Source organism: Berghia stephanieae, chromosome 5 (assembly GCF_034508935.2).
Source record: "Berghia stephanieae isolate SIO BIC M18660-M18661 chromosome 5, UCSD_Bste_1.3, whole genome shotgun sequence".
Lineage (NCBI taxonomy): Eukaryota > Metazoa > Mollusca > Gastropoda > Nudibranchia > Aeolidiidae > Berghia > Berghia stephanieae.
Genome location: NC_088364.1, coordinates 69,979,559 through 70,003,517, shown reverse-complemented (window position 1 = coordinate 70,003,517; position 23,959 = coordinate 69,979,559). Strand labels below are relative to the sequence as shown.

Sequence of the window (23,959 nt, the reverse complement as noted above, 5' to 3'; positions counted from 1 at the left end):
TTTCGGATCGGAAGGTCCTGGGTTCGAGCCTCGCTCGGCGCATAGTTGAGTCCTTGGAGAAGGTTCTTTACTCACATTCTCTCACCGTACTCAGGTGTAAAAAGAGTACCTGGCCGTTAACAGCGTTGTCTCTGTCCGAAAATCATTGTAACATCGCTTAACAGGCGCCATGTCCCGTCCTAAATGTTAAATGTTCCTGTTGGCCAGGGATCCCTTGTGAAGCGCTTTGAGCACATCTTAGTGGATATTGCGCTATATAAAAGCTCTTTAAAAAAAAAAGCAAATTAATCTTTAATAAATATATCAAAACTCGACTGGCTGCAAAACAATTCTTTTTCTTTGTCCTGTCCCTTCTCAAACAGAACAAATGTATTCATCCCTATGTACATTTCATCAATAGCAGTTGCAATTCAACGCCTATTTCTAAGTGGCAACTTGAATTTAATTAACAACATATACAAAGGGTTAGAACATCAAAGCATACTAGTCTCCTCAGAATCTTTTAAGCCGACACCAGGAGGAAACTACCTACCATAATTTTTCTTTTGGATATGCACATCGAGTGTAAGGCGGAAAACACAAAGGGTCTCAGAGGGTTTTCATTTTGGGGCCCATTTTGACCAATTTTCAAATTACTCCAAACACATCATATTTGGTATCAAATGAAAGGTTAATCATTGCAGATTCAGAAAAAAATAGCTTTTGAGAGCAGCAGGCCTCTTACATGACGAGAAATTGTCAAGGAAAGACAACTCTTCCGTTATTTTGAAAATTTCTGGTAATTCTCAGGATCACCAAAATTTCAATGCAAACCTGCCCCCAGGCATTTGAAATCATCTTAAAACAGCATAACTAAGCAGCCCATGCATTTTTCTCAAAATAATAGCAGGATTCATGCCATATTTTGAAAAAAAAATGAAAAAAAAAAAATACAAAAGGACACGAGTCGGAAAAATTTGAAGTTTACATGTTTTTTTTATTTTAAAGTATAAAATTCTTTGAAATGTCATAAATAATCAATAAATCTAATATATACAGCAAATACAAATAAAGGTTAATATATACAATCAATTATAATTTTAAAAAAATAGTGCCCCCTGTTATCAATTGTAACTTGCTCCGAGGGCACTTTCGTCCCGCGGTAGTTGTCCGGAGGGCCCTGACTGATGAAGCTTTCATCTGGAAAATCACCAAACACATAACTCTTGCCAGGGCCCCTCCGCATGAATCGCACGAATGGAGCATCAGAAGAAGTCTCTGGTGGGGTTGAAACCTGTGGAAAAATTACAAGAAACAAGATGATAAGTATATTCTTATCATTAAAAAAAAATTCAAATTTCAAAGTCAAACAACAGCTTACTTACCACCTGCAACTTCAGAAAACATGAAAATGAGTTATAAATATTACAAAATATTGCATTAAAGGTATGAAAAACTTCTTACAACACCAAAAAAAAATTCTTTGTGAGCTTGTTTATCTCGCATGTTATTTTGAGGTACTCCCCCACCTTCACCACTGGACAGTCTGATCTGGGAAAGATAAGTAAATATGGTTCTGGTATTACATTAAAGTCAAATAGAAAGTTGTGTTTATATCTCATATGTTAAGAAGTGTAATGCAATATGAAATAATAAAAGAACCTGCCCAAAGAAAATATACAAATTAGCAAATAATATTAATAATGAGTCAAATAACATATAATCATCGAAATATTTATATGAAGAAAAGTAGCTGAAATAAATGTACAACTAATTAGAGAAATTTTACTGATGTTATCTGAATCATACAAGAAAGAAAAATGGTGGGAATCAAATTAAATGAAAGGGAACCAGATTTTTTTTTTGTATTGACTATAAGTAAATAATGCTAGTTACTCTCTTCTTTGGGAGGGTTTTGTACCAAACTTGATGGCATCTCAGGGGACTCTTCGGGGGACATGGTTTCTTTGCTTGGTTGGCTGTGAATGAAACAATAAATAATGACACCAATGACAACATTAAAACTGAATATAAGGTCAGAGAATTTGTCAGTTTGGTTTGTCGGCTGTGATGAATGAAACAAAAGAGATAACACGGCTGGCCACAGAGAAGCTGAAAAAGTGTGAATCATGAAATGGTTTTAAGTTTTAAGAAAAAGTAAATTCTGCAGACTTACCCTGACTTGTTCTGTAGGTGGTGAGTGTCATACCGTCCAACTACAGACTGGTTTGACACATGCGTTTGTATTGCCGCATACATATAGGGTGCAAAAGCAGGCCAACCTTCTTGACTTCAGGACGTATTGACCTTGCCTGACCGACTGGTGTAGTTTTCTGGTCCCGGGCAAGGTCTCAACATTCGTTTCGGGTCTGTCCCTCTGGATCGTGTTGATCACGGCATATTCTCTGTGAAATGAAAAAATAAAAAACGAATGTCATAAGACTTAAGTTTAAAGGAAGAAAAAGCAAACCCACATCTCAATTGCTTACTTACCGGATCTTTAGATCACTATGATTGATGTGGTGCTGCTGGGGGAAAAAAAAAAAACTATTTAAAAAACAATAGAAAGAACTCATCCCAGTTGCTTACCTGATCTTTAAATCAGTATGTATGGCATGGTGCTTCTGGAAAAAAGTTGCCATGCCATTGGCATCAAGGAAAGACTCCCCCTTTGCAGAAGCTCTCCTCAATATCTGACTGAGGACGCCAGTTTCTCCATCAGCCTCACCCTTGCCATGCTCTGATCCGTAGAAGCAGCGCTGCACTTTCAGCGAGTCAGGAAAGAGAGACAGATCTGCGAATGTGCCTCTGCCCTGGAAAAACAGAAGCATAAAAAAAACAAATTAACAAATATATAATGTGTTTAGTTGAAACACCAAGCCAGACAACCGTCAAAAATGATAATTTACCTTATACTGGCTAGCAGCACCATCACTCCACATCGTCAACTTCCTGACTCGCAGATGCTGCTTCAGGATCTGTAGAGCAGCAAGGGTGAAGGCCTGGACCGCATGGTAGTCATGGCCAATATCGTCAGAGAAGAGCAAGATGCTATGCCGAGTAATATTATCACCCCTCTGGTAGAAACAGACCATAGGATGAACAGTGATCTGTCCCTTACCGAAGTGAGTACTCTTTATTTCCTCGGCATAGACAGCCTTGCGGTTCTCTGCGAAGTCTTGAACCATAACTACCTCTCCGTAAAAAAAAAAAAGGATTCTATTACAATGTTTACTAATCAATAAATAATTCCTGTGGAGGAAGTACAATGTTATATTAGTTGGAAGTGATATAATGCAACACTTACAGCTCCTGTAAGAAAAAAAAAATGGATTTTATTACAATGTTTTCTAAACAATAAATAATTCCTGTGGAGGAAGTACAATGTTATATTAGTTGGCAGGGATATAATACAACACTTACAGCTCCTGTAAGAAAAAAAAGATGGATTGTATTTACTATTAATCTGTCGATAATGTATACTAAATAATAAATCATTTCTGTGGAGGAAATACGTTATATTAAGTTGGCAGTAATAGGATACAAAACACTTACCATCCTCAGGGTTTCTCTTGTTCGACTTGAACTGGTCGTACTGCCAGTACGCAGTGAAGAGGTGCTGTGAAAAGGTCACCCCTTTCTCCAGCTGCAGCTCACCGGCCAACTCTTGAAGCAGCATTCTGAAAGATCACCAAGACAAGAGAACCATGAGACATGCACTTAATAATCGACAAGCACTAGAAACAAAATCAGCTATGATAAACCGCAACTTCAACTTCAATAAATTTAGTTGCAAAAGGCATTAATGCCCATCTCTGCAACTTACCTAACAGTTCCTGTCTTGGACATAGGCTCCATCTTGCCTGCTTCATTGCGACCCCAACATTTCCACCGAACAAGCTCCATGTGAAGGATGTCTTGGCAGAAAATGTTCAAGGGCCGCATCTTGTCCTTGCACGTGGCGCAATTACCTGAACAAAAAAGAAACCAACAAAAACATAAGTATAAAATATTACAATGAAGGTATAATTAATAATATTGATAAAACACTTACAAGAGACATAACTCACCATCAATACAGTCAATGCCATTCCATCTGACATTGACTTTGTCCACCGGACAATTTATGAAGTTGAGTAGTTTACCTTCCGATGGAAGGGTCTCATTTGGCCCCAAGACTCCATTGAGGGCATTCAGTTTCAACCTGCAATAAATGAATAAAAAATATATTATATCAATCAAGATAATTGCAAAGTTCAAAAATAAAATTCACAGAGCAAGACACGAAAAGAGATTCATTTGATCCCAAGACTTCACTGCAGGCATTCAAATTCAACCTGAAACGAATCAAGAAAAATATGTATTACATGTCCTGGAGTCTAAGAAAAGTGTATGGTTCAAAAATAAAAATGTAAATAGCAAGATATGGAAAGGGCATTACCTGACGTTGGTGCAGTAAATGCACAGGCAACTCTCGACTGGAACTGACCCTAGAAGCCTGACATTTTTAGGTCTGTGGTTCTGGAATAGGGTCAGTCCAGCCTTGATGTCCGGGTGAGCTTCTTTAAACTTCATATGGGCTTCTTTTATTGTCATCAGCATCACCCGTGCTGCCCCAAACTTGGTCGAATACCGCGCATGGGGCAGCAGCCTCGTCACTTCCTCCGTCAGGTAGAAATCCTGTATAAGTATAAGAAGGGATAAAAAAATAAACTGTGAATAAAATGTCACCACTGGGCATATTTTTCAACTCAATTTCCATTTGAAGGGTTAAAAAAAAACAAACAAAAAAAAAAACATACATGCATACTTACAATTATTGCCCCATGCACTGGATTGGAGCTGTCCGGTTCCTGGAGTTCCGCACCACCATCTATGTCCTGGACGCTGATGCCAAGTTCGTCTTCCAGGTCAACATTGTCCCGGAACAGCTCCTTGCATGGATGCTTGTGCTGAAGACGGGCAATTACATCCCGCTTCTCAGGAGTCTTGGGGTGGCAAAGGTTCATAGTGTTCTGAGCATACTCCTCGTTGGTGAGTTGCAGAAGTTTTACTTTCTGTTTGTACTGTGAAAATGAAAATGAATTTGTTAATGCTAAATTGCTTAAAATTGCTTTAAAAAAAGTTGAATTACATGCATGGAAAATTCAAAATCAATTAATGTGACGTGCACCGTCAGTTGCGTTGCCAACCATTCTCTTCCGTGCAGCTCTGTCCTCAGCGCACCTTGTAAATTCTGAAAATTTTAAAAAAGATTTGATATATAAAAATTACATGTATACCTCATGGTTCAGTAAGTGAGCCGCTCTTGGTAGCTTTTTCAGCCGTTCTTGGCTGCCAGACGCCAATGTCTCTTGAATGGCTTGCTGCTTTTCCTCTTTTTGTTTATGGTAAACCTGACGTCGCTTTTTTTTTGTCTGGGGGAAAAGCATCAAGAATGTTTGTTATAGCAAGCTGTGTTCTATGTGATTGAGCAAGCTGTGTTCTTTGGTTTTTGTAAAAGAATATCCCCCCCCCCACTCCAATAAAAATAAAAGCATATTTACCTGCCGTCTTCTTTTGGCTAGAGCGCCCATCCCTGCTTTTCTTCCGCAGCGCGGCTTTGTGAGCCCGCAACTCTTCTGGCGTCATGTCCTTGGGCCACTTTCCATTTGGTGTAGACGGCACTGCCGCAGGTACTGGCAGGACGCTGTTGCGGGTTGCCCTGTGTGCGGCCAAGAGCTTCTGCTCTTGGTAGTACTCAGCTCGCCTTTTACTGAAAATAATATATTGAAAAAAAAAAAAAGATAGTGTAGTGCAAAATCAAGTCCGTCAAATTTGAACAAAACGAGAAAATTTATGCAACTCAAAGATAGTTGGGACTCACCAACCACCGATGGGAAGAACAGTTATCATAAACGATTATTACGACCACAAATAATAATACTATAGTGAAAGAAACGTCTTTAAATAGTTTCAAGGTGGCACTGGCAAAAGCCGGTAGCCAGCAGTAGGGAACGCATCGCGCACCCCCCAACCATCGCGCCTATGCCAGAATTGGATGTCAGCGACGTACGATACAGATACAGACAGATACAGAATGCAAACACCCAAACACTGCTGAACATACCTCTTTTTCAACTTTTTGACAGCAACCTTTGCCAACTCTTCCTCAGTCATGAGGCCTTCTTGAATGCGGCACTTCTCCTCTTTCCGCGCCGCTAGCTGCCCAACCAGGGCAGTGGCAAGGTACTCCGCATACCGTTCCGGGTCCTCGGCCTTCATTTTCCTCCGAGCGATGGTGGTTGGATGAAGAGGAACATCATTATTCGTAGTTGCCATTTGTCTGAAAAACAAGAATATTGAATTATACTAAGACAGAAACATGCTTTCAGTTGAAGAAAACATAAAATAAAGTGAATACATTATAATGACAAACAAAAATAACTAAGAAAATTGAACCCATTGTAAGTAAACAAAAAAAATCCCCTAAACTGGTTAGAAATAGCCAAACTTTATATCTCTATTAAAACGTCCAATAACCTGCATCGTCTCCATAATTTTCCATAAATTCACAAAAATGAACTTAATTATACTTAAAAACAACGAAAATATCATCCATTTATGATTTAAGAAATTTAAATACAAATTTGGTTAACTGAGTGTTGTCGTCAGGACAAGCATCGGCGCCATTTTCTGTCTACATTCTAAGCCATAGCATCCACAGTTGTTTTTTTACAAAATGAAGACCCATTTGACAAAAAACATGTCTTAAAACATCGTATTATGTATAAAGTAACAGTTCTATGACTTTACCAAACAAAAACAACCAAGAAAACTAAACGGAATATAAATAAGTGTTAAAAATATCGATATTGGTTAAAAAAACTAAGTCCAGTTTTCTAGTAAAATTTTCGAAATAACGTAATATCTGAAAAAGGCTCATTAATTTTCCATAAGTTTGCTCTAAGGGACTTATCTAATCCCAAAATCAAAATAAATATTATCTCTTTTTCATTTTAAGAAATTTAAATACAAATTTGGTTAAGAGACGTTGTGTCATCAGCACGTGCAGCTCGGGCCGCCATCTTTGTGTCGATATTCTAAGCCATAACGAGCTCGGACAAATTTACACAATAACTTACTATTTAAACAAAAATAACACATTAAAGATACGTATAATATCTAATTAAGAATGCATTTATTGAATTAAAACATGAATAATCACGAATTTCAATTTAAATGGAAATGAACTAGAAAAACACGAAACCGGCTAAAAATATCCACATTATTTTTCTAGTAAAGTTATCACTATCGCGCAATGTCATCAAAACGTCTACGAATTTCCCAAAATAATTAAAAACGGAACATAATTCTATTCAAATTTGATAAAAATAACGTCTATTTATCATTTTCATAAATTTAATCTAAATTTAGTTGATTTCTTATGGGTCGCCAGCCATGTCATTATCGTGAATCAGCCGCCATATTGGTTTCGCTATTCTGTGGCATAGCAGTTATAACCCAAACTTTGCTGTATCGCACATTAAATCAAGGCATTTCAAGCCAAAATAACATCATCCTGCGTAGTTGTGGGTTTCTATCTTGTCATTCATCATATATTTACAATAAAATAAGTCGATTATCGACTTTCAGGGGTTAGAAATGGAATTATCAGAATCAAAACAATCGAAGCCGGCTTGATTCTGCTATGGAAAAACGGCTATGGAAGAGCAACACACAGAAAAACGGGCATTAAAACTAACACAAATCCTTTGAATTTCACAATGATTATACTAAAATACTTAAAATTATAATAAAAATAGTCAACTTACCAATTTTCACTCGTCGATGTTATCGGATAACGTTTTAGGGCCGTAAACAAAAACTGCAGCTATGGAAAAACGATGTAGACGCCGGATGTTTTGACTCGTATTTTACAGGAAGTAAGAGCCTCACTATGAAAGAATTACGAAGTCCCCAAAACTTTGTGTTTTCGAAAACGGTCGTTTTTCTTTATTTTAAGCATGAAATCATAATTATTTTTTAAAATGAAACTCATTCTCCGATTTTTTAATGTTTTATTTCACAAAATATGGCCATTCAAAGAATTTCTGAGTTGATTTCATGTTTCTTTAACTCAGTTTTCCGAAACTACCGTGGCTGAAATGAAAACTTTGTTGTCGCCAAAACCCATAAAAAACCACTTCAACAAACAATATCTTAATAACAACAAAATATTTTTTATTCAAACTGCTCACACAGGTTCCTTAACCATAAATCAACACAAAACACAAAAAAAAGTAAGTGAATTTGGATTTTTTCATAGAAATAAGTTAATTTCAAAAGGAGACCCCCATTTTGGGCCTTCTTGTGTTTTCTGCCGTAAGTCAGTTCGCTCATTGGAAGAAGAAGAAGAAGAAGAAGAAGAAGAAGAAGAAGAAGAAGAAGAAGAAGAAGAAGAAGAAGAAGAAGAAGAAGAAGAAGAAGAAGAAGAAGAAGAAGAAGAAGAAGAAGAAAAAGAAGAAGACGAGCATAAAAAGTAAATAGCACTTAAACCTCTAAATATAAGTAGTTCCCATCAGTGAAGTATATTACCTGTTAATTCGAGTGAAATTTTCCTCCATCTTGTGGTTAGCACATTCTATCAAATGCTCATAGTACTGGCAAAAAAACAAAAACAACAACAAATAAATCAAATGTTAAAATGTAGACATCAATAAATAGAACAAATCTAGCGATGAAGGAATTTTTAAAAGTCAGAAGTTTTCAAATGACCGAACTCATCTTTCATTGTTCTTGTCTGAGGCCAGAAACCCATCCATGTTTACTATTGCTTGACTTTGCTACTACGAGTAACTATTTTGCTTGGCCATCTTCATTACATATATACTATGTCGTTTTTGTAATGCCTTTTGCAAATTATGTTGAAACTCTAACTCGAATCTAAATTTGTAGGAAAAAAAAGTAATCTTTCAGAGCCATTAGCCCCAAGGAGCCGGAATTTATCCTGGTTTCTATAATGTGAAATGAACAAAAGCAACTGCTTGCTACCCTTTGGATACGACAGTAGTCTATTACAAAGTACATTCAACCAGATCTAACAGATTCAGCTACCCAATCACTGCTGGGCAGACAGGAGGGCCAGAAAAAAAATCTGGACTGCACCTGGAATCGATCTCTGTCCCTATCGTGGAAAAAAGCAGAAAATATATCTAGTAATCAATGAGTTGCAACAATAATAATGATTACACAATATGTATCTTTCTTACTTATGCCTGTGGTGTCTTTGTTTGTTTTTGTTTTTAAGGGTATTATGGCGCTTGCAACACATTAAGGTCATATCAGCACCAGTAAAAAGGGAGAAAATGGGATAGTAAAAAGTTCTAGAGTGATAATTAAAGTGGCCAACAAAAGGTAAGACAGAGGGGAATTGGTTCAAATAGGAAACAAATGTAGATTCCAAAAGCACAATATCAAAGTACTTAGTTTGAGATCACTAAAAGTCCCATCCAGACAAACAAGCACAGGTCCCCATTAAGAGGAATACACTCAAAAGTGCCTGTGGTGTGACCATCGATCTGTCCCCGTCGTTTTTCACGGCCGCGATTTTAGTTGTTACCTGCAACTTTCCACGATTTTCCTGAATATTTTTTTTTTGGTGGACTTTTCCCTTAACTAACTGGATACTGAGCTTTTTTTGACCGCACAACTCTTGGAGACTGGGCTTCGAGTTTGATAACTCAAGGATGTAACTCGAGATTTGTTTTTGACGATCAAAATCAAAACAAAGCATTCTACTTTCGATAACGTTTCGTTTTCGGCGGTAGCTGTGACTGTGACAGCACGGGAAACACCTTTGCAGTAGCCTACATTTATAATTTAGATTGATCTATTTGTTTATACACGACCACACCACTTGAGAAATGGAGCGTTTTCTTATTGGAAAAAATAAGACTGCCCGCAACGTTAGTTGGTTTGATTTGTGCTTTTTGTTTCAGCGATCTGGTATATGATCTAATGCGGTCGATGGATCTAAAACTAACAAAAGAAACTATTATAAATGTATTCTTTTCAATTTCAGGCTTTGTTCTTTTACATTTGTTAGCTTTTTGATTAGGTTTGGTCACACTTTTGTTTTTTAACATGTAGATTCTTTTTATAACTTTATTTTTTAATTTTATGCACTACAGTACTTTAAGCCTTTAACGGATTCCGGCACGATCGGATACTAGCACACTTTTTGGTGATGACTGACCGTGCCAGTATAACGCGAGTACTGTATTATTATCATTATTATTATTACTGCTGCTGAGGTAATAAACAGAAGTGGTTTAAATTGAAACTTTGACCTTTGTTTGTGCATTTGCGAATCGCAACCCCCCCCCCCCCCCCTTGTCAAATAATGTTCCGCAAAATTTGGCAATTTTTATGGCAACTTTTGCCCTTTTTGCAACTTTTGGGGTTTTAAATGGCAACTTTCCGCAGGGACAGATCGATAGATGAGTCACTGTCTTGAAAGTGTGTCTCACATGCCATTATCCATAACCAGATGATCTCATGTTTAGAAACAAATTCAGATAAATAGAGCAGCAACTTGTTTAAAAGTGTGCAAATTTAGGAAAATCCCTGTAGATTTGTATAAAAAGAGTGCTGTTGTCGCTGTTTAGGAGAACGAAATTCTGCACTTAGAGGGCATTTTCAATTAATTATTCTGTTGCACAGAAATACCATGCTCTTTTTAAAGTAAGCACAAAGAACTTTGTATTTAAATTCTGAACACTCACCTCTGGTGAGACAAGCATTCTTCCATCTTTGGTCAAGGGGGCTTCCAGACCATGGGTACTACGAACTCCCTGCAAATTAAAAGGGTGACAACTCAAATTATGCAGAACAAAATGCCTATATCATGGAAATAAACAAAGGGCACTGGATTCAACCAGGTCATACTCAACGTGACATTAAGAAATCCTCATTTCTTGACCCTATATTTTTTTTAATAATTAAAAAATGCATTTAATGAGCACCTTAGTTCATAAAATTGCATTCCATCTCAGACAGAAAAATGCTTTTTACAAAGGCTTTGGTAAAAAGCTTTTTTCTGTCTGAAATGGAATGCAATTTTGTTAGTCCAAAGGGAAAATTGAATTATTACAACCATGGTCATAAAGCAAGCACAAGTGTTAACCCACACATCTCTATCTATATGTACATCTCATAACAGTATTAATAATGATGATGATAATAACAACAATAATGATAAAAGCACCAAACTGGCCAATAAAGTTTATATCATATTATCGCCATAATAATAAGCAGTAGTAGTAGTTGTAGTACAGTTCACTCCAGATAATTGCAACACCTTGGGATCAGCGAAAATGTTGCGATTAACAGAAGTTGCAATTAACTGAAGCCGAGTGTCCAGTCTTCTATTGCAACATGTTACATATTAGTGGTAAACACAAACCAGTTGTTGTGAACATTGTTCTTGGTCTACCACAGACTGGGCAATATGATTGAATAAAAAAACAAACCATATGACAGCCCTGTATAGATTTGTCAAGCAAAAGCAGCTTTGATGCAAGTCGACGTCTTATTCAGATTGGATTCACTTTCACTCTTTTGTTCTTAACATTTGTAAGAGTCAAATAGTTTAGCCATGATGAGAGACAATAGAGCTCTCACCAAACTCATTGATCACAATGCACAATTGTCAATCCAAAACAAAGGATATTGCTCAGTCTCAACTATCATTGTCTACGTGTTGTAAAGACTATGCCCAGCCCCCTCACCTCCTATCTAATGGCCACAGATTACATCACAAACCCATACTGCAAAGCCCCTCTTTTGTCTCTCTTAATAAAGTGGTGACACAATACTGTAGCATTAAATCCCGCTCACTCTCGATTTTTCAACTTATCACGATTTCTTCCATGATGAAATTTAATCATGATATATTGTTAGATAGATTTCTTGAATTTACAACTTTTGAGGGCGAAAATTTGTTGCGATCAACCAAAGTTTGTTGCAATTAACTTTTATATAGAATTAATTCCGTTTCTTGGGAAATGTTGCGATTATCTGGAGTGGACTGCAATAGTACGAGTAATAGTAGTAATTGTGGTAGGGAGAGGGGGAGGAGGAGGGGGAAAAAGAGAAGCAACAGTTGTGGAAGTAATACTTCTAGTCTGTTATATGATCATATATCTAAATAGTTATATATTGTATCATAAAAAGATCACAATATTGAGATGTTAATAAATTCAACCATCTTACCAGGATGATCTTCTTTTTACCACCGATTGAAATTCCGGAATTTCTAAAACCTGCAGCCACTGCAGCTTGATGCTGAAATAAAATAATAAATGTTTAAATATTAGTAAGACACAAATCAACTAATTTCATTTGTTCTTCCATTGTTCCAAAAAATTAAGATGTTATTTAACTCCTTACAGCGAAACAGAATGTCTTTTAAAATATTACTTAAACCATCAATTTTCTTCTTACAGCCAGACCAAAACATTATGATAAAAAAAAAATAAAAAAAATAAAAAGCAGTAACTGCAATGATGAAATCTTATTCACACTACAGTCACTGGTGCTTGATAAAAAAAACAATTAAGTGTGCAGTCATCGCCAGATAAATAATGTAAGAAATTATGATTTGAAAGAAATCCAACACCTGTATAGAGTAAAGAATACTCATAAATTCATATCTATAATGATAATGGGGCTTGTGAAACAGATGGATAGGATAATTCTGACAAACTTGATTCACTTTAAAACATAGGACGCCATCACCAGACCTGTAAATGCTGAAAAGCAGAATAGTCTGAACCTATTTCCAACTCAAATTTGTTTGTTTTTTTTTACACCACTCTCAATAGCATTTTGGTCATCAGAACGATCCAACAAAATCTTCTGGCATTTTGAAATTGAGGCAAAATTAAGGATTTAAAGAAAATGTCAGTTATGAATCTAAAAATCAAAGGTTGACAATAAAAATGTAACATAAACAAAAGCTTTTTCTTGTAACTTAATCAGAATATAGGTATACCAACTATGTCATAAACAAGAAAACACTGAGTCGAACTTTGGAAAAAGTCTTAAAAGAGCTCAGTCAATCTTTGACTCGAAGGCTTAATTCATGTAATAGGGAAACTATCAAATGTCAAGTTTGGACATCAACAATGCTTTGAGGATTGGGAGGATGGACAGTGGATCGCCACACTAAAAATAGCACTGTGGGAGCGGAACAGAACTTTAAAAAAATTTTCATGGGACTCAAGAAGGTCGGTGGATTGATTATTGACCAATACTCTGTCCCTGCGGAAAGTTGCCATTTAAAACCCCAAAAGTTGCCATAAAAAAGGGCAAAAGTTGCCATAAAAAAGGGCAAAAGTTGCCAAAAGTTGCCAAATTTTGCGGAACATTATCTGACAAGGAAGGGAGAAAAAATTGCGATTCGCAAACGCACAAACAAAGGCCAAAGTTTCAATTTAAACCACATCTGTTTATTACCTCAGCAGCAGTAATAATAATAATGATAATAATACGGTATACTGGCGTTATACTGGCACGGTCAGTCATCACCAAAAAGTGTGCTAGTATCCGATCGTGCCGGAATCCGATAAAGGCCTTTAAGGCCCTTGGACCAAGAGATTCTTTGTATCTCCTGATTTCTGTAGCAGGCACCTCTTTCATTCCAGGCAGCAATGAAAGATCAGTGTCATCAAACATAATAAGTCTGCTAGGATCAAAAAAAGGCAACTGTTTAATAAATTGAATCCCTGGTTGGCCTTCTGTGGACATATACTTGTCCAACTTTTGACTGGCACCAGAAAAGGCCTGGCAGAACTTGTCCTGCATCTCCAGTTTTTCACGCTGGTCCATGCCTTCAGGGAAAACCCGCTCTGCCTCAGGCAATGACATGCCACACGCATCAAATTTAACTTTCAAGTCCTCCAGTCTTGACCATGCCTACAAATACACACACATAGAGTTATCGAACTCGAAGCCCAGTCAGTCTACAAGGGTTGTGCGGTCAAAAAAAGCTCAGTATCCAGTTAGTTAAGGGAAAAGTCCACCAAAAAAAAATATTCAGGAAAATCGCAAAATTTGCTGACAGTTGCGGGTAACAGCTAAAATCGCGGCCGCGAAAAACGACAGGGACAGAATACTGGTCAGTCCAAATTGTAATTATAAATGGTGGATGTGCAGGTCTGCATCACTAAAGCTTATCTCCTACCACATTCTTTGTCTCCAACAATGGCATCCTGATAATCTTAATTCAGAGTGAGTGAACAATGAAACTAAAAATACACAAGGCAGATGTGTAAAGCTTAATTGTACCTTTAAAACTTGACTTAAATTTAAATATCCAAAAACAAATAAATCTTAAAGTTTACATGGAACAACACACTGATGAACAACACTTATATTCTTACTATGGGTATCAATTTAATAAAACAAGAAGAAAACATTTTATAGAAATTTCCTAAAACAACAATACTTGTTATTGGAAATGAATACATCTGACTTAGACTTAGATTCTATTGCAATGAAATCTACATACCATCTTTTGAGCATCATCCAAAGTCTGGCATTGAATGTGCATCACCATGGCTTCAAATTTGAAGACGGCATTACCAGTACAGCTGGTCACTTTGCTAAACGATTCCTCCTAAGGGGGGAAAAAAATGTCTATCAGAAACCACGTTGTTTATCCTAAATGAAATGTCAGCACCAACAAGAAACTCCCATCTATAACACAAAAGCAGAAGGTAAGCAAATCAATCAACAATACCTTTGATTGCAAAAAGAACACTAGTATTCTCAGTCATCAGATCTACAAGCACTGTGCAATAACAAGATTAATATAAAGAGATGCATGCGGTGAAAAAAAATGAAAAAAAATCTCCTGTTATATTTTTAAAAAGGTCTCTTTTTGCCACACCTACAGACTTTATTACTGGACTGAATTGATGATTCAAAAAATTAGGCGTAATAAGACAATAGTGTAATCATTAAAATCAATATGAGCCTGTGTATAAGTCTTTTATTTTTGAATTTTGTGATATACCCACGTCAATACTTGCTCCATGTTTTTATGTTTTCAAGTTAAAACTAAAGTTGCTAGATTTATTTGTGCATACCTTAAGATTTTATTACTGGACTGATTTTGATTGTTGGTACTTCAAAAGATTCAACTCCGAAAAATTTAATTTCCGTGATATATAATCATTAAAACAAATATGTGCCTGTGCATAATAAGTCTTTATTTACCCATAAATTTTGCTCTGACTCTCCTTTCATATATAAAGAAAATTGGGAGTAACAGGAATCAATATCAATATGTCATTAAAAAAATATATCTTCTGACACGTAGATGGATGGTTTTTTTCTTCTTCCCATCTCTTCACTAAATATGACCGTAGTCAGTTATAGTCTCTGTTCCATTACGTCCTTTCAGTGTTGACCCTACAAATTTGTTTACATTCTTTTGACATACTACACATAGAATATTTTGCATTTTGGGACGCAGGAATTTACTTTACAAATGCTGGCATCAGACAATTACTTTATTATTAAACTAAGAAGTAGCTATCTAAACCATTCTTTAAATATCTTAAAGAATGTTTCAACCACTCTCAACAGACTTATGACAGTGAAAATAAGAATAGAGCAAATTATTAAAAAGAGACATAAAATATAAATATAAAGAAATAAAATACCATTTCATCTGATAAGACTTTGTTGTGGGAAACAAACAACCATTTGCATCCTTTTTTTCCAATCTTTGTCTGGGTTGTAACCTTCACATTAAGGATAAAAAAGAGAGATGGAAATTATTTTCTTAGTAATTATTAAAAATGGGAAAAAAAAAAAGTAATCAAGTATTTGGCATTGACATAAATATCAAAGGTGAATGGGCAGAAAACCAAACAAGGCATGGAACAATTTTATAGCTGTGTCATATGCAAAGGATGCCATGTAAATATAGCATATTTCACGCCAAAAGGTTCCACAATACCCTAATTACAGAGAAATTTAGCCTTTAAAAAAAGCTACCTTCTTTCTTTAAAAACAAATCAAATTCAGACAATGAAAAAAACCTTACTACAATAAAATCTTATTAAAAAAAATAAATTCAAAGGAATAACCCCCCCCCCCCCCCCCTCCCCCCCACCCCCCTAAAAAAAGGAAAGTTTTGTACTTCATCAAAAAAGACATCAAGTCCTGACAATGTGCATAATTTTAGCGATTGATAAAAAATTGGAAAAGCTCAGTTCCTACATCAACATTTTTAATGTGAATGCCATTTTCATCCTACTGACCTGGTCATCTGTTTCCGAATTTTCATCAATACGATCATCATCAGCAGATTCAAACACTATGATTCTTCCTGAACATGAGCTCGTTGTAAAATAATTTGGCAAAGTATTGACAAATTTAACTAGTTCTTCAATAGGTTCATCTACTGATCCTTTTCTTGACAGATCAACATGTTCAAGTCGCTGCCGCTTTTGGTTTTGAAATCTCAGAGCCATCATCTCTGTTAAGGTAATATAAAGTCAATCTAGTAAAACAAGTCAGAAAAAAAACATGCATCCTCATATTATCAAAAATTATATGGAGCATTTATATATCCAACATGCTCAAAGTGCTTTACAAGGGGTCCCTGGCAAACAGCAAGACTTAACATGATGCTATCAGGTGATATTAAAATGTTATTCCCGACAGAGACAAAGCTGTTAACGACCAGGTAATTGTTTTACACACCTGTGAGAGAATGTGAGTAAAGAGCCTTTTCCAAGGAGTCGTTTATGCAGCACTCAGACTGGGACTTGGACTCTGGAACTTCTGATCCAAAGAAAAAAAAAAGAAATTCTCATATAAATATTGCGGTATATATAATATATATATATATATATATATATATATATATATATATATATATATATATATATATATATATATATATTAATATATATATATAAAAAATATATATATATATATATAATATATATATATATATATAATATATATATATATATATATATATATATATAATATATATATAAATATATATATATATATATATATATATATATATATATAATATATATATATATATATATAATATATATAACACACAAAAATTTGGGATATTTTTTTGCAAAAAAAAAAATGATATATATATATATTAGTTCATGAAAGAGAAAGGTATTTGTTTGTTGCTAAAAGTATCACGGCACTTGCAACAAATGTAAGGTCATATCAGCGCCAGTAAAAAAGAAGAAAATGGGATAGTAAAAAAGAAACTACTCTTGATTATTTATCTTTCACATTCTACACAAGCTATCAATAATCAAATTAAAAGAAAAGAAATTCGTCTATATTTAAAAATTTTTTTTGCCTTTAAAAAAAAATTTATTATTGCTGTTTTTTTTTTGTTTTTTTTTTTTTTGGGGGGGGGGGGGGGGGGGGTTATTCCTTTGTAAAATCTCGAAAATTTGCAAAAATCAACAAAAACATGTAGATTTTGCGGCTGAAATGCAAATCAGTGATATTTTTCTTTTTTTTTTTGCGGCCACAGCGATACAAAAAACTGCCATGCCAGACATATTCTGATAGTGTGAGACAGGCAACAATGCTTCTACAGCCAATAGTAGTGTGAGACAGGCAACAATCCTTCTACAGCCAATAGTAGTGTGAGACAGGCAACAATCCTTCTACAGCCAATAGTAGTGTGAGACAGGCAACAATCCTTCTACAGCTAATAGTAGGGATATAAGCTGGGTCAGTGTGATATGGGCGAGCTCTTTTTCTTGTTCTTTGTCACCCCCATACCTCTACCTACAGCCCACATTGTGTCGTCCTCCCCTCTGTATGCGTACGAACATTAGAGTTTGAGTCCGAATAGCTACAGGAGACTATTCAGACTCGAGTCTGAATTGCCACTGTGAAAAAAAAAAAGGCCGCTGGTAGACACAGCGTGCTACACGACGGTGAACATGGGATGGTAAACATAGTGCGTTGCGCTGTGGGAAAGAACGCTGCCACCCACCTGCCGAGTTGATAAACGCAGCGTGTTATGGGGAACAAAAGATGGTAGCTGCAGCGTAGATAGGTAGAGTGTAAAACATTACGAAGTTTTCCTCTATGGCTGCTATAAATCCATTTTCTGTTTCGCATTCAGATTTTAGTATTTTTGTAGTTCGGCTATTATAAATAGGCGGATTTTAATAGCGGATCGACAACTATCCTTTTTCGGACACATAGAGTAAGGAAAGATAAGAATGAATACCTGGCAAGTTGTGGAAAAATACCTGGTAAATGCGCCCGGGGGAGACAAAGAAAAACCCTCAAAGACCAACTGAAGGGCTTCACCAACCTAACAATCCAAGAGCTGTTTGAAAAAGCAAGAGACAGGGAGGAATGGAGAGAGAGAATTCATGCAGTATCCGAAGCCTGGACCAGGCATGGAACCTAGAAGAAGAAGAAGTTCGGCTTGTTTCTAGATTATTTTTTTACGGCATTTCCTTTAACTTTAAACCGTGTAAACAACAAAATTTCGTTTTCAATCGACTCAACGGGTCAGATTGGCCGGTATTTTTTAACGAACTAGAGAGGTGGGCCTTTGGCCTACCAACCTCCGCTGGACGTCCAACTCGCTTTGAGCATGCATTCACGTAAAATATAAAGATTTTTTTAAAAACCTACCTCTGTTTCAAAAACTAGCATCTTTCAGCTTTCTAAGAAACATTTTGATTTTTCAGAACTTTAGTTTGTTAAAAAATACCGGCCAATCTGACCAGTTGAGTCGAATGAAAACGAAATTTTGTTGTTTACACGGTTCAAAGGAAATGCCGTAAATAAGCTTTCATGAACTTCCTGTGTTGTTTGTACAGTGTCACGTGACCGTTTTGAGAAATTTGTCGTCTGCTACAAATAATTAGACCGGTGGGGGGTAGATATTTTCGTTGGAGCAGAAAAAAAAAGTGAGTATTATTTCTTGTACTTGTAGATAGGCCTAGGGTCCAACAGCAGTCCAAGTTGATTGAATGAAAGAAAAAAAGGCCTTTTTTTTTCTGCCGCCACCACCACCGCTAAAGGTTGCATTGCTACTGGGTTTGCTCTCTTCCCCCCCCCCCTTTTTTTTTTCTTCTTTTTTTTCAACTTAGTATTGTTGATTGCTATTTCCTTTTTTATGATTAGCAAGTGCCGTAGGAGTCTCACAGGATGCAGGAGTACTGCAATTAACCCTTTGCCAATGACACTGATTTTTTTGTTTTCAAATAATAGTCTTCATTTATATTATTTTTTAACGCAGAAAAACAAAAACGTTTCCACCATAAGAGCAGTAAGAATATTGATAAAAAGCGCTTTGAGCACTTTGGGTGGATATTGCCCTATATAAAAGCTCATGTTTTTAAATTGTATTTTGTTTTTTGTCTTTTGATGAAAACGGTAAGATTTTATTTTTGGTCCAAGTAAGATTGATATTCGCCTTTAAAAGGTTAAGTTGTTTTGTTTTGTTTTTTCAGGTTTTTGTTTTGTTTCAAATGCCTAGTGAGAGAGAAAAAACAAAACAATCATACATGTATCTGCAAACAGCAGAACGTTTTCATTTTACAATGAGATGGGAAGGGGAAGGGATAACACTATGACAAGAGAGAGAGAGAGAGAGAGAGAGAGACAGAGAGAGAGAGAGAGGGTGAGAGAGAGAGAGAGAGAGAGAGAGAGAGAGAGAGAGAGATGGGCGGGGGGATGGGGGGATAGTAAGGGGGAATGGGAAAAGATGAAAGAAACAATGAGTTGCCTGATGACGTAGATCAAAGGATGGTTACAGCGGTGTTCACGGAGCGTACTTCGTGAAATTTTAACCTTTTACAGTGACACTGATTTTTTTCTCCAGATTGCTTATGCAGAATAAATCGTTTCCACCAAGAGAGCAGTAGTAAGAGTTTATTTCGACTCGGGCTTCAATTAAACTATAAATCGCAAAGCTTGTCTTTTAATGATAACATTAAGACTAAGATCTGGAGTTTGGGGAGTGTAAGATGGAATCTCGCCATAAATGATTAAAATTGTTTTGATTAAAAAAAAACAACTCACACACACACACGAGCGCGCGCGGTCACGACAGCGAGGACCATCACTGACAGAATGTTGCAACGGTAAACCGGTTTACGTGTACATAGATCCTGAGGCTAGATGCCCCGTTACCGTGTACGTAGGCACTCCCAAAAAAAAGGAAGAAAGAAAGAGACACACACACATATACTCACACACACACACACACAGTCTCGCATCCTCTACGAACTAATTTTGCGCACCAATTTTTACTGCACTTATGCACCAAATTGCATACCTATCTAGGGACACTTTTTTCCGTATCTTTTTCTCAATAAACTTTTTAAAAAACCTTTGTTTTGCGCGGCAGGCGGCAGGCACTAGGGGGCACCAACCATTGGACAGATGAAAAACACATACGATTTAGCCAGGAATGAATCATGAAAATATTTAGGATATAATTTCAAACACAACTTTTGAAATTCATCAAGGATTGTCTAGTACCGAATGTTTTTTGATAGAAAACAAATGTATCTTCAAATCTAAACTGCTTTTGACGGTAAGCGGTAAGTGTCAATTGCCAAGGAGTGAGTCCTTGGTAGTTGACGGTTCATCAATTGCCAAGGAGTCAAATTGGAACTCTTCAGCCACATGTGGTGATTTCAGTTGGGCCTCAATCAGCTGCATGTGGTGATTTCAGTCGAGCCTCGATTTGCGCGCATACGTATCTCGAACCCCGTCACTTTCTTTTCTTCCATTCGCCATTCACTCATTCCTTGTCAATTGTTGTGGATAGGATCAAGACAACACTTGTTGGCATTTGTTTTTAATTTTTATGTCTTTTCACGAATTCCAAGATGAGTTAAAATAATATCAAACAAAAATTACTGTTGATTTTGGATTCAGCGGGGGAAAAAAAAACAGAAGGACGAAGTGGCAAATCCCTGCCAACATGTCCTAGATTAAAAAAGAAAAGTAAGATTTCCTTTATTTTAAAGGAAATATACTGCACATCGTCTTAATACGTAATAATTAACGTAAAACATTTGTGCAACAAGATCAATCCGTGGCATGAATAGTAAATAGTTGATGATCTACCAACTGGCAAGGTCCGTAACAAAAAGAGGAAATATGAGAGAGAGAGAGAGAGAGAGAGAGAGAGAGAGAGAGAGAGAGAGAGAGAGAGAGAGAGAGAGAGAGAGAGAGAGAAATACATGCACAGAGGAAAAAATGGCAGAGAGGGAAAAGAGAAAATGACAGAGAGAGTGTGTGAGAGAGAGAAAAAAAAGAGAAAATGACACAGAGAGAGAAAGATGAGTAAAAGAGAGTATTAATTAATATTGATACTAATACATAACATCACTCTGTGGCAATGCATCACTTCGTGACACTAAAAGTACTCCGTGGCAGTTAAAAGTACACATGCGTAGTTGATGAACTGACACGGTCCTTGGCAATTGACGATTTGACAATTGTCAAGGTCCTTGGCAATTGACGCTACCTTTATTTATTTTTCTGTCCAAACGAATGATTTGTCGGAGAAGCTAAGTATTGGTAACACCGGCTCACCTCTCTAGTTAGTCTTGTTTCGTGACTCACACATTCATAACAACCGAATCTAATCAATTTAATCACCTGACTCAAGTCTGATGGCAGACAACAACAAAAGTGCGGCTGAGACGACTCTGATCAGAAAACTGCTTAAACTTTTTACACTGAACACGACATCGTGAGATCCCTAATTTTCGAATGAAAAATGAAAAACGAAAGTAAGCAGTGTTGAAGTATTGCCAGGTGCCTTTGCAAAAATCTCGCCAACTTTATCCTAGTTCACCAGCGACATTTGCCTAAAATCAACAAAATACCCCACCATTTGATTTAAAACACTTATAGTCAACAGTAGTGTATTGTCTCAGAATAAAAATATGTTACTAAACGCTACTCATCTATTCACAACTGTTTCCTTTTTAAAGGCATGAAGATTCCGAGTTTTGATTTTGTTTGAGCGGGCGTTAAACTGTAGGGTATTGTTTTCACCTTCGGTTAATCGGAATTAGGCAGGTGATCCTAAAAGTCACTTTAGGGGGGGGGAAGAAGAAATAATTAGACATGATTGCTATACTTCTACTTCATTAAAAAATCCGCCATCCGCCAGGCCATTTTTCCCCCTCCCAAGCGATGATAAAAATCCGCCAACCTGGCAACACTGAAAGTAAGTTGAAAGTTGAAACAAAAATAAATTTTTAAAGACTTATTCCCCTTGATGATCTTTAACGTGTCTCATAGTAATAATACATGACACTTATAATGTGCATTTTCATCACTGGGTGATGCTCAATGAGCGAAATGCCATTTCTCAACGCACTACACCATTCGTTTGAATTTTCCTGATTTCGTGGACGTAAAATAAATGGATAGACACATGTAAATAATGAAAGAATGAATGAATATGTATTTGTGTTTGTGCGTGTGTATGTGGGTCTGTATATGTGTGTGTGTGTGTGTGTGTGTGTGTGTTTGTTTGTTTGTTTGTTTGTTTGCACGCGTGCGCGTCTTGCATACGTGCACTCAAGTGTAAAAATTTAAGATTTTTTTAAAAAAAAACCATACTATCATATAAACATTTATGAAGGCTTCCGCCATGAACTACCTTTCTGGCTGTGTCACTCAGCAGTGTAGCACCAGACGCTCTACCCAAGGTCTTGGCAGTAGCTTCTAATGACGTCACACTACAATGTTATGATCTATCCAGGCCGCAAATTCCTCACCGTATTCGCGTACGGTCGCGAACCCGCCCAGAAGCAACGCTCTACTTGATGCTCGGCGGTCACCCAATGCCTCCTCTTGCTGGTACAGAAGCCTAGCAACGTCTCTCCCAGTTTCGAGGAGTCTTCGTCCTCGCCCGTTCGTGGGACCGAATGTGTCCAAGTCATGACGTAACTATAGTCGGCCATGGTCCAAGTCGAATTCCATCTCGACCCTCACCGAAGTCAGGGAAGCCGAGTACTAGGGTTGCCGGGACCCTTCTTCTTCTTCTTCTTCTTCTTCTTCTTCTTCTTCTTCTTCTTCTTCTTCTTCTTCTTCTTCTTCTTCTTCTTCTTCTTCTTCTTCTTCTTCTTCTTCTTCTTCTTCTTCTTCTTCTTCTTCTTGTGGAAACCTCCAATATTGTCGAGGATCATTCCACAGTTTGTAGGTTTTTACATTTTTAAACTTCCTAAAACTCTGCCCCTAATACTAATTAAAAAAAAAAACACACATAGATTAAAAAGTCACGTTGTGAACTCTAGCAATCGCGTGAAGGCATGTTGGCAACCGTTTTCAGCCACTTCAGCTTGGAGGCTACTCCATAGTCGGGCAGTGGAAGGGAAAAACGAATACATGTGGGAGTCTGTTTTTGATGTTGACCTTTTGTTTTTCTCGGCTCTTGAAAGGGGTTTGTCCAGATTCCCTCTCTTGTTAATTAAGCTAGCCAGTTGAAATCCTCTCCCGCAGGATATCCGGGGGGGGGGGGGGGGGGGGGGGGGGGGGGGGGGGGGGGGGGGGGGGGGGGAGGAGGAGCTGGATTAGTGCCATTACTGGCCGGCGTTTGTTGACAGAACTTTGAGTAAATTTGAATGATGGAGGGAATAACCGATTTTCTACTTCCCAATGTTGATTCGGAGGCGAAGTTAATGAATAGTCGTGACGTCACTTCCCTCGTAATGACGCATAGTAACTTAGTAGCTGGTTTTAAACTATCGGAACAATGGCGGACGCCCTTATGAAATACATCTTCGACGAGCATAAAAGTGTATCCAGAGGAGAAAAACATTATAGACCTGATCATTTTCTGACTTATATACATTCTGATCACATGACATGTGAAAAAGTTCCAGCCAGCATGAAGAATAAAAAGTACCGATTTTCTTTGTTTAGAACCAAG

General features: G+C 36.9%; 2 protein-coding genes across 3 annotated transcripts in view; both read right to left on the bottom strand.

The window, feature by feature from the left end:
* Positions 1–21,788, bottom strand: part of LOC144973518 (tRNA wybutosine-synthesizing protein 3 homolog) — a 30,628-nt gene extending 8,840 nt beyond the window's left edge. Inside the window, exons 1-7 of one of the 2 annotated variants that reach the window (XM_078916028.1) lie at positions 21,673–21,788; positions 16,296–16,513; positions 15,693–15,773; positions 14,534–14,641; positions 12,235–12,306; positions 10,746–10,814; positions 8,557–8,621 (exon numbers count right to left, since the gene is read on the bottom strand). In XM_078916028.1, coding sequence (XP_078772154.1) covers positions 8,557–8,621; positions 10,746–10,814; positions 12,235–12,306; positions 14,534–14,641; positions 15,693–15,773; positions 16,296–16,511 — 611 coding nt within the window. In that variant the 5' untranslated portion in view covers positions 16,512–16,513; positions 21,673–21,788. Of the gene's footprint in view, positions 1–8,556; positions 8,622–10,745; positions 10,815–12,234; positions 12,307–14,533; positions 14,642–15,692; positions 15,774–16,295; positions 16,514–21,606 lie in introns of both variants that reach the window. The other variant, XM_078916029.1, reaches the window with a different exon arrangement.
* LOC144973815 (uncharacterized) lies at positions 1,140–5,693 on the bottom strand. The gene is made up of 12 exons (XM_078916707.1): positions 5,526–5,693; positions 5,262–5,396; positions 4,794–5,045; positions 4,421–4,659; positions 4,050–4,183; positions 3,806–3,950; positions 3,535–3,659; positions 2,889–3,175; positions 2,569–2,792; positions 2,185–2,384; positions 1,901–2,091; positions 1,140–1,598 (listed from the first exon to the last, which is right to left on the bottom strand). Exons 1-12 carry the CDS (start codon positions 5,553–5,555, stop codon positions 1,440–1,442), a joined length of 2,121 nt encoding a protein of 706 aa, XP_078772833.1. The 5' UTR covers positions 5,556–5,693; the 3' UTR covers positions 1,140–1,439.
* Positions 21,789–23,959: the final 2,171 nt, after the last annotated feature.

What these genes read in the sequence shown, in the direction of transcription:
- LOC144973815 (XM_078916707.1), bottom strand. Translation starts at nt 5,555, where the DNA reads ATGGGCGCTCTAGCCAAAAGAAGACGGCAG. An exon ending in CAGTGCATGGGGCAATAATT is followed by an intron (nt 4,660 to 4,793) that starts GTAAGTATGCAT and finishes ATACTTATACAG; the next exon opens with GATTTCTACCTGACGGAGGA. An exon ending in CAAGAGAAACCCTGAGGATG is followed by an intron (nt 3,176 to 3,534) that starts GTAAGTGTTTTG and finishes TTTTTTACGGAG; the next exon opens with AGGTAGTTATGGTTCAAGAC.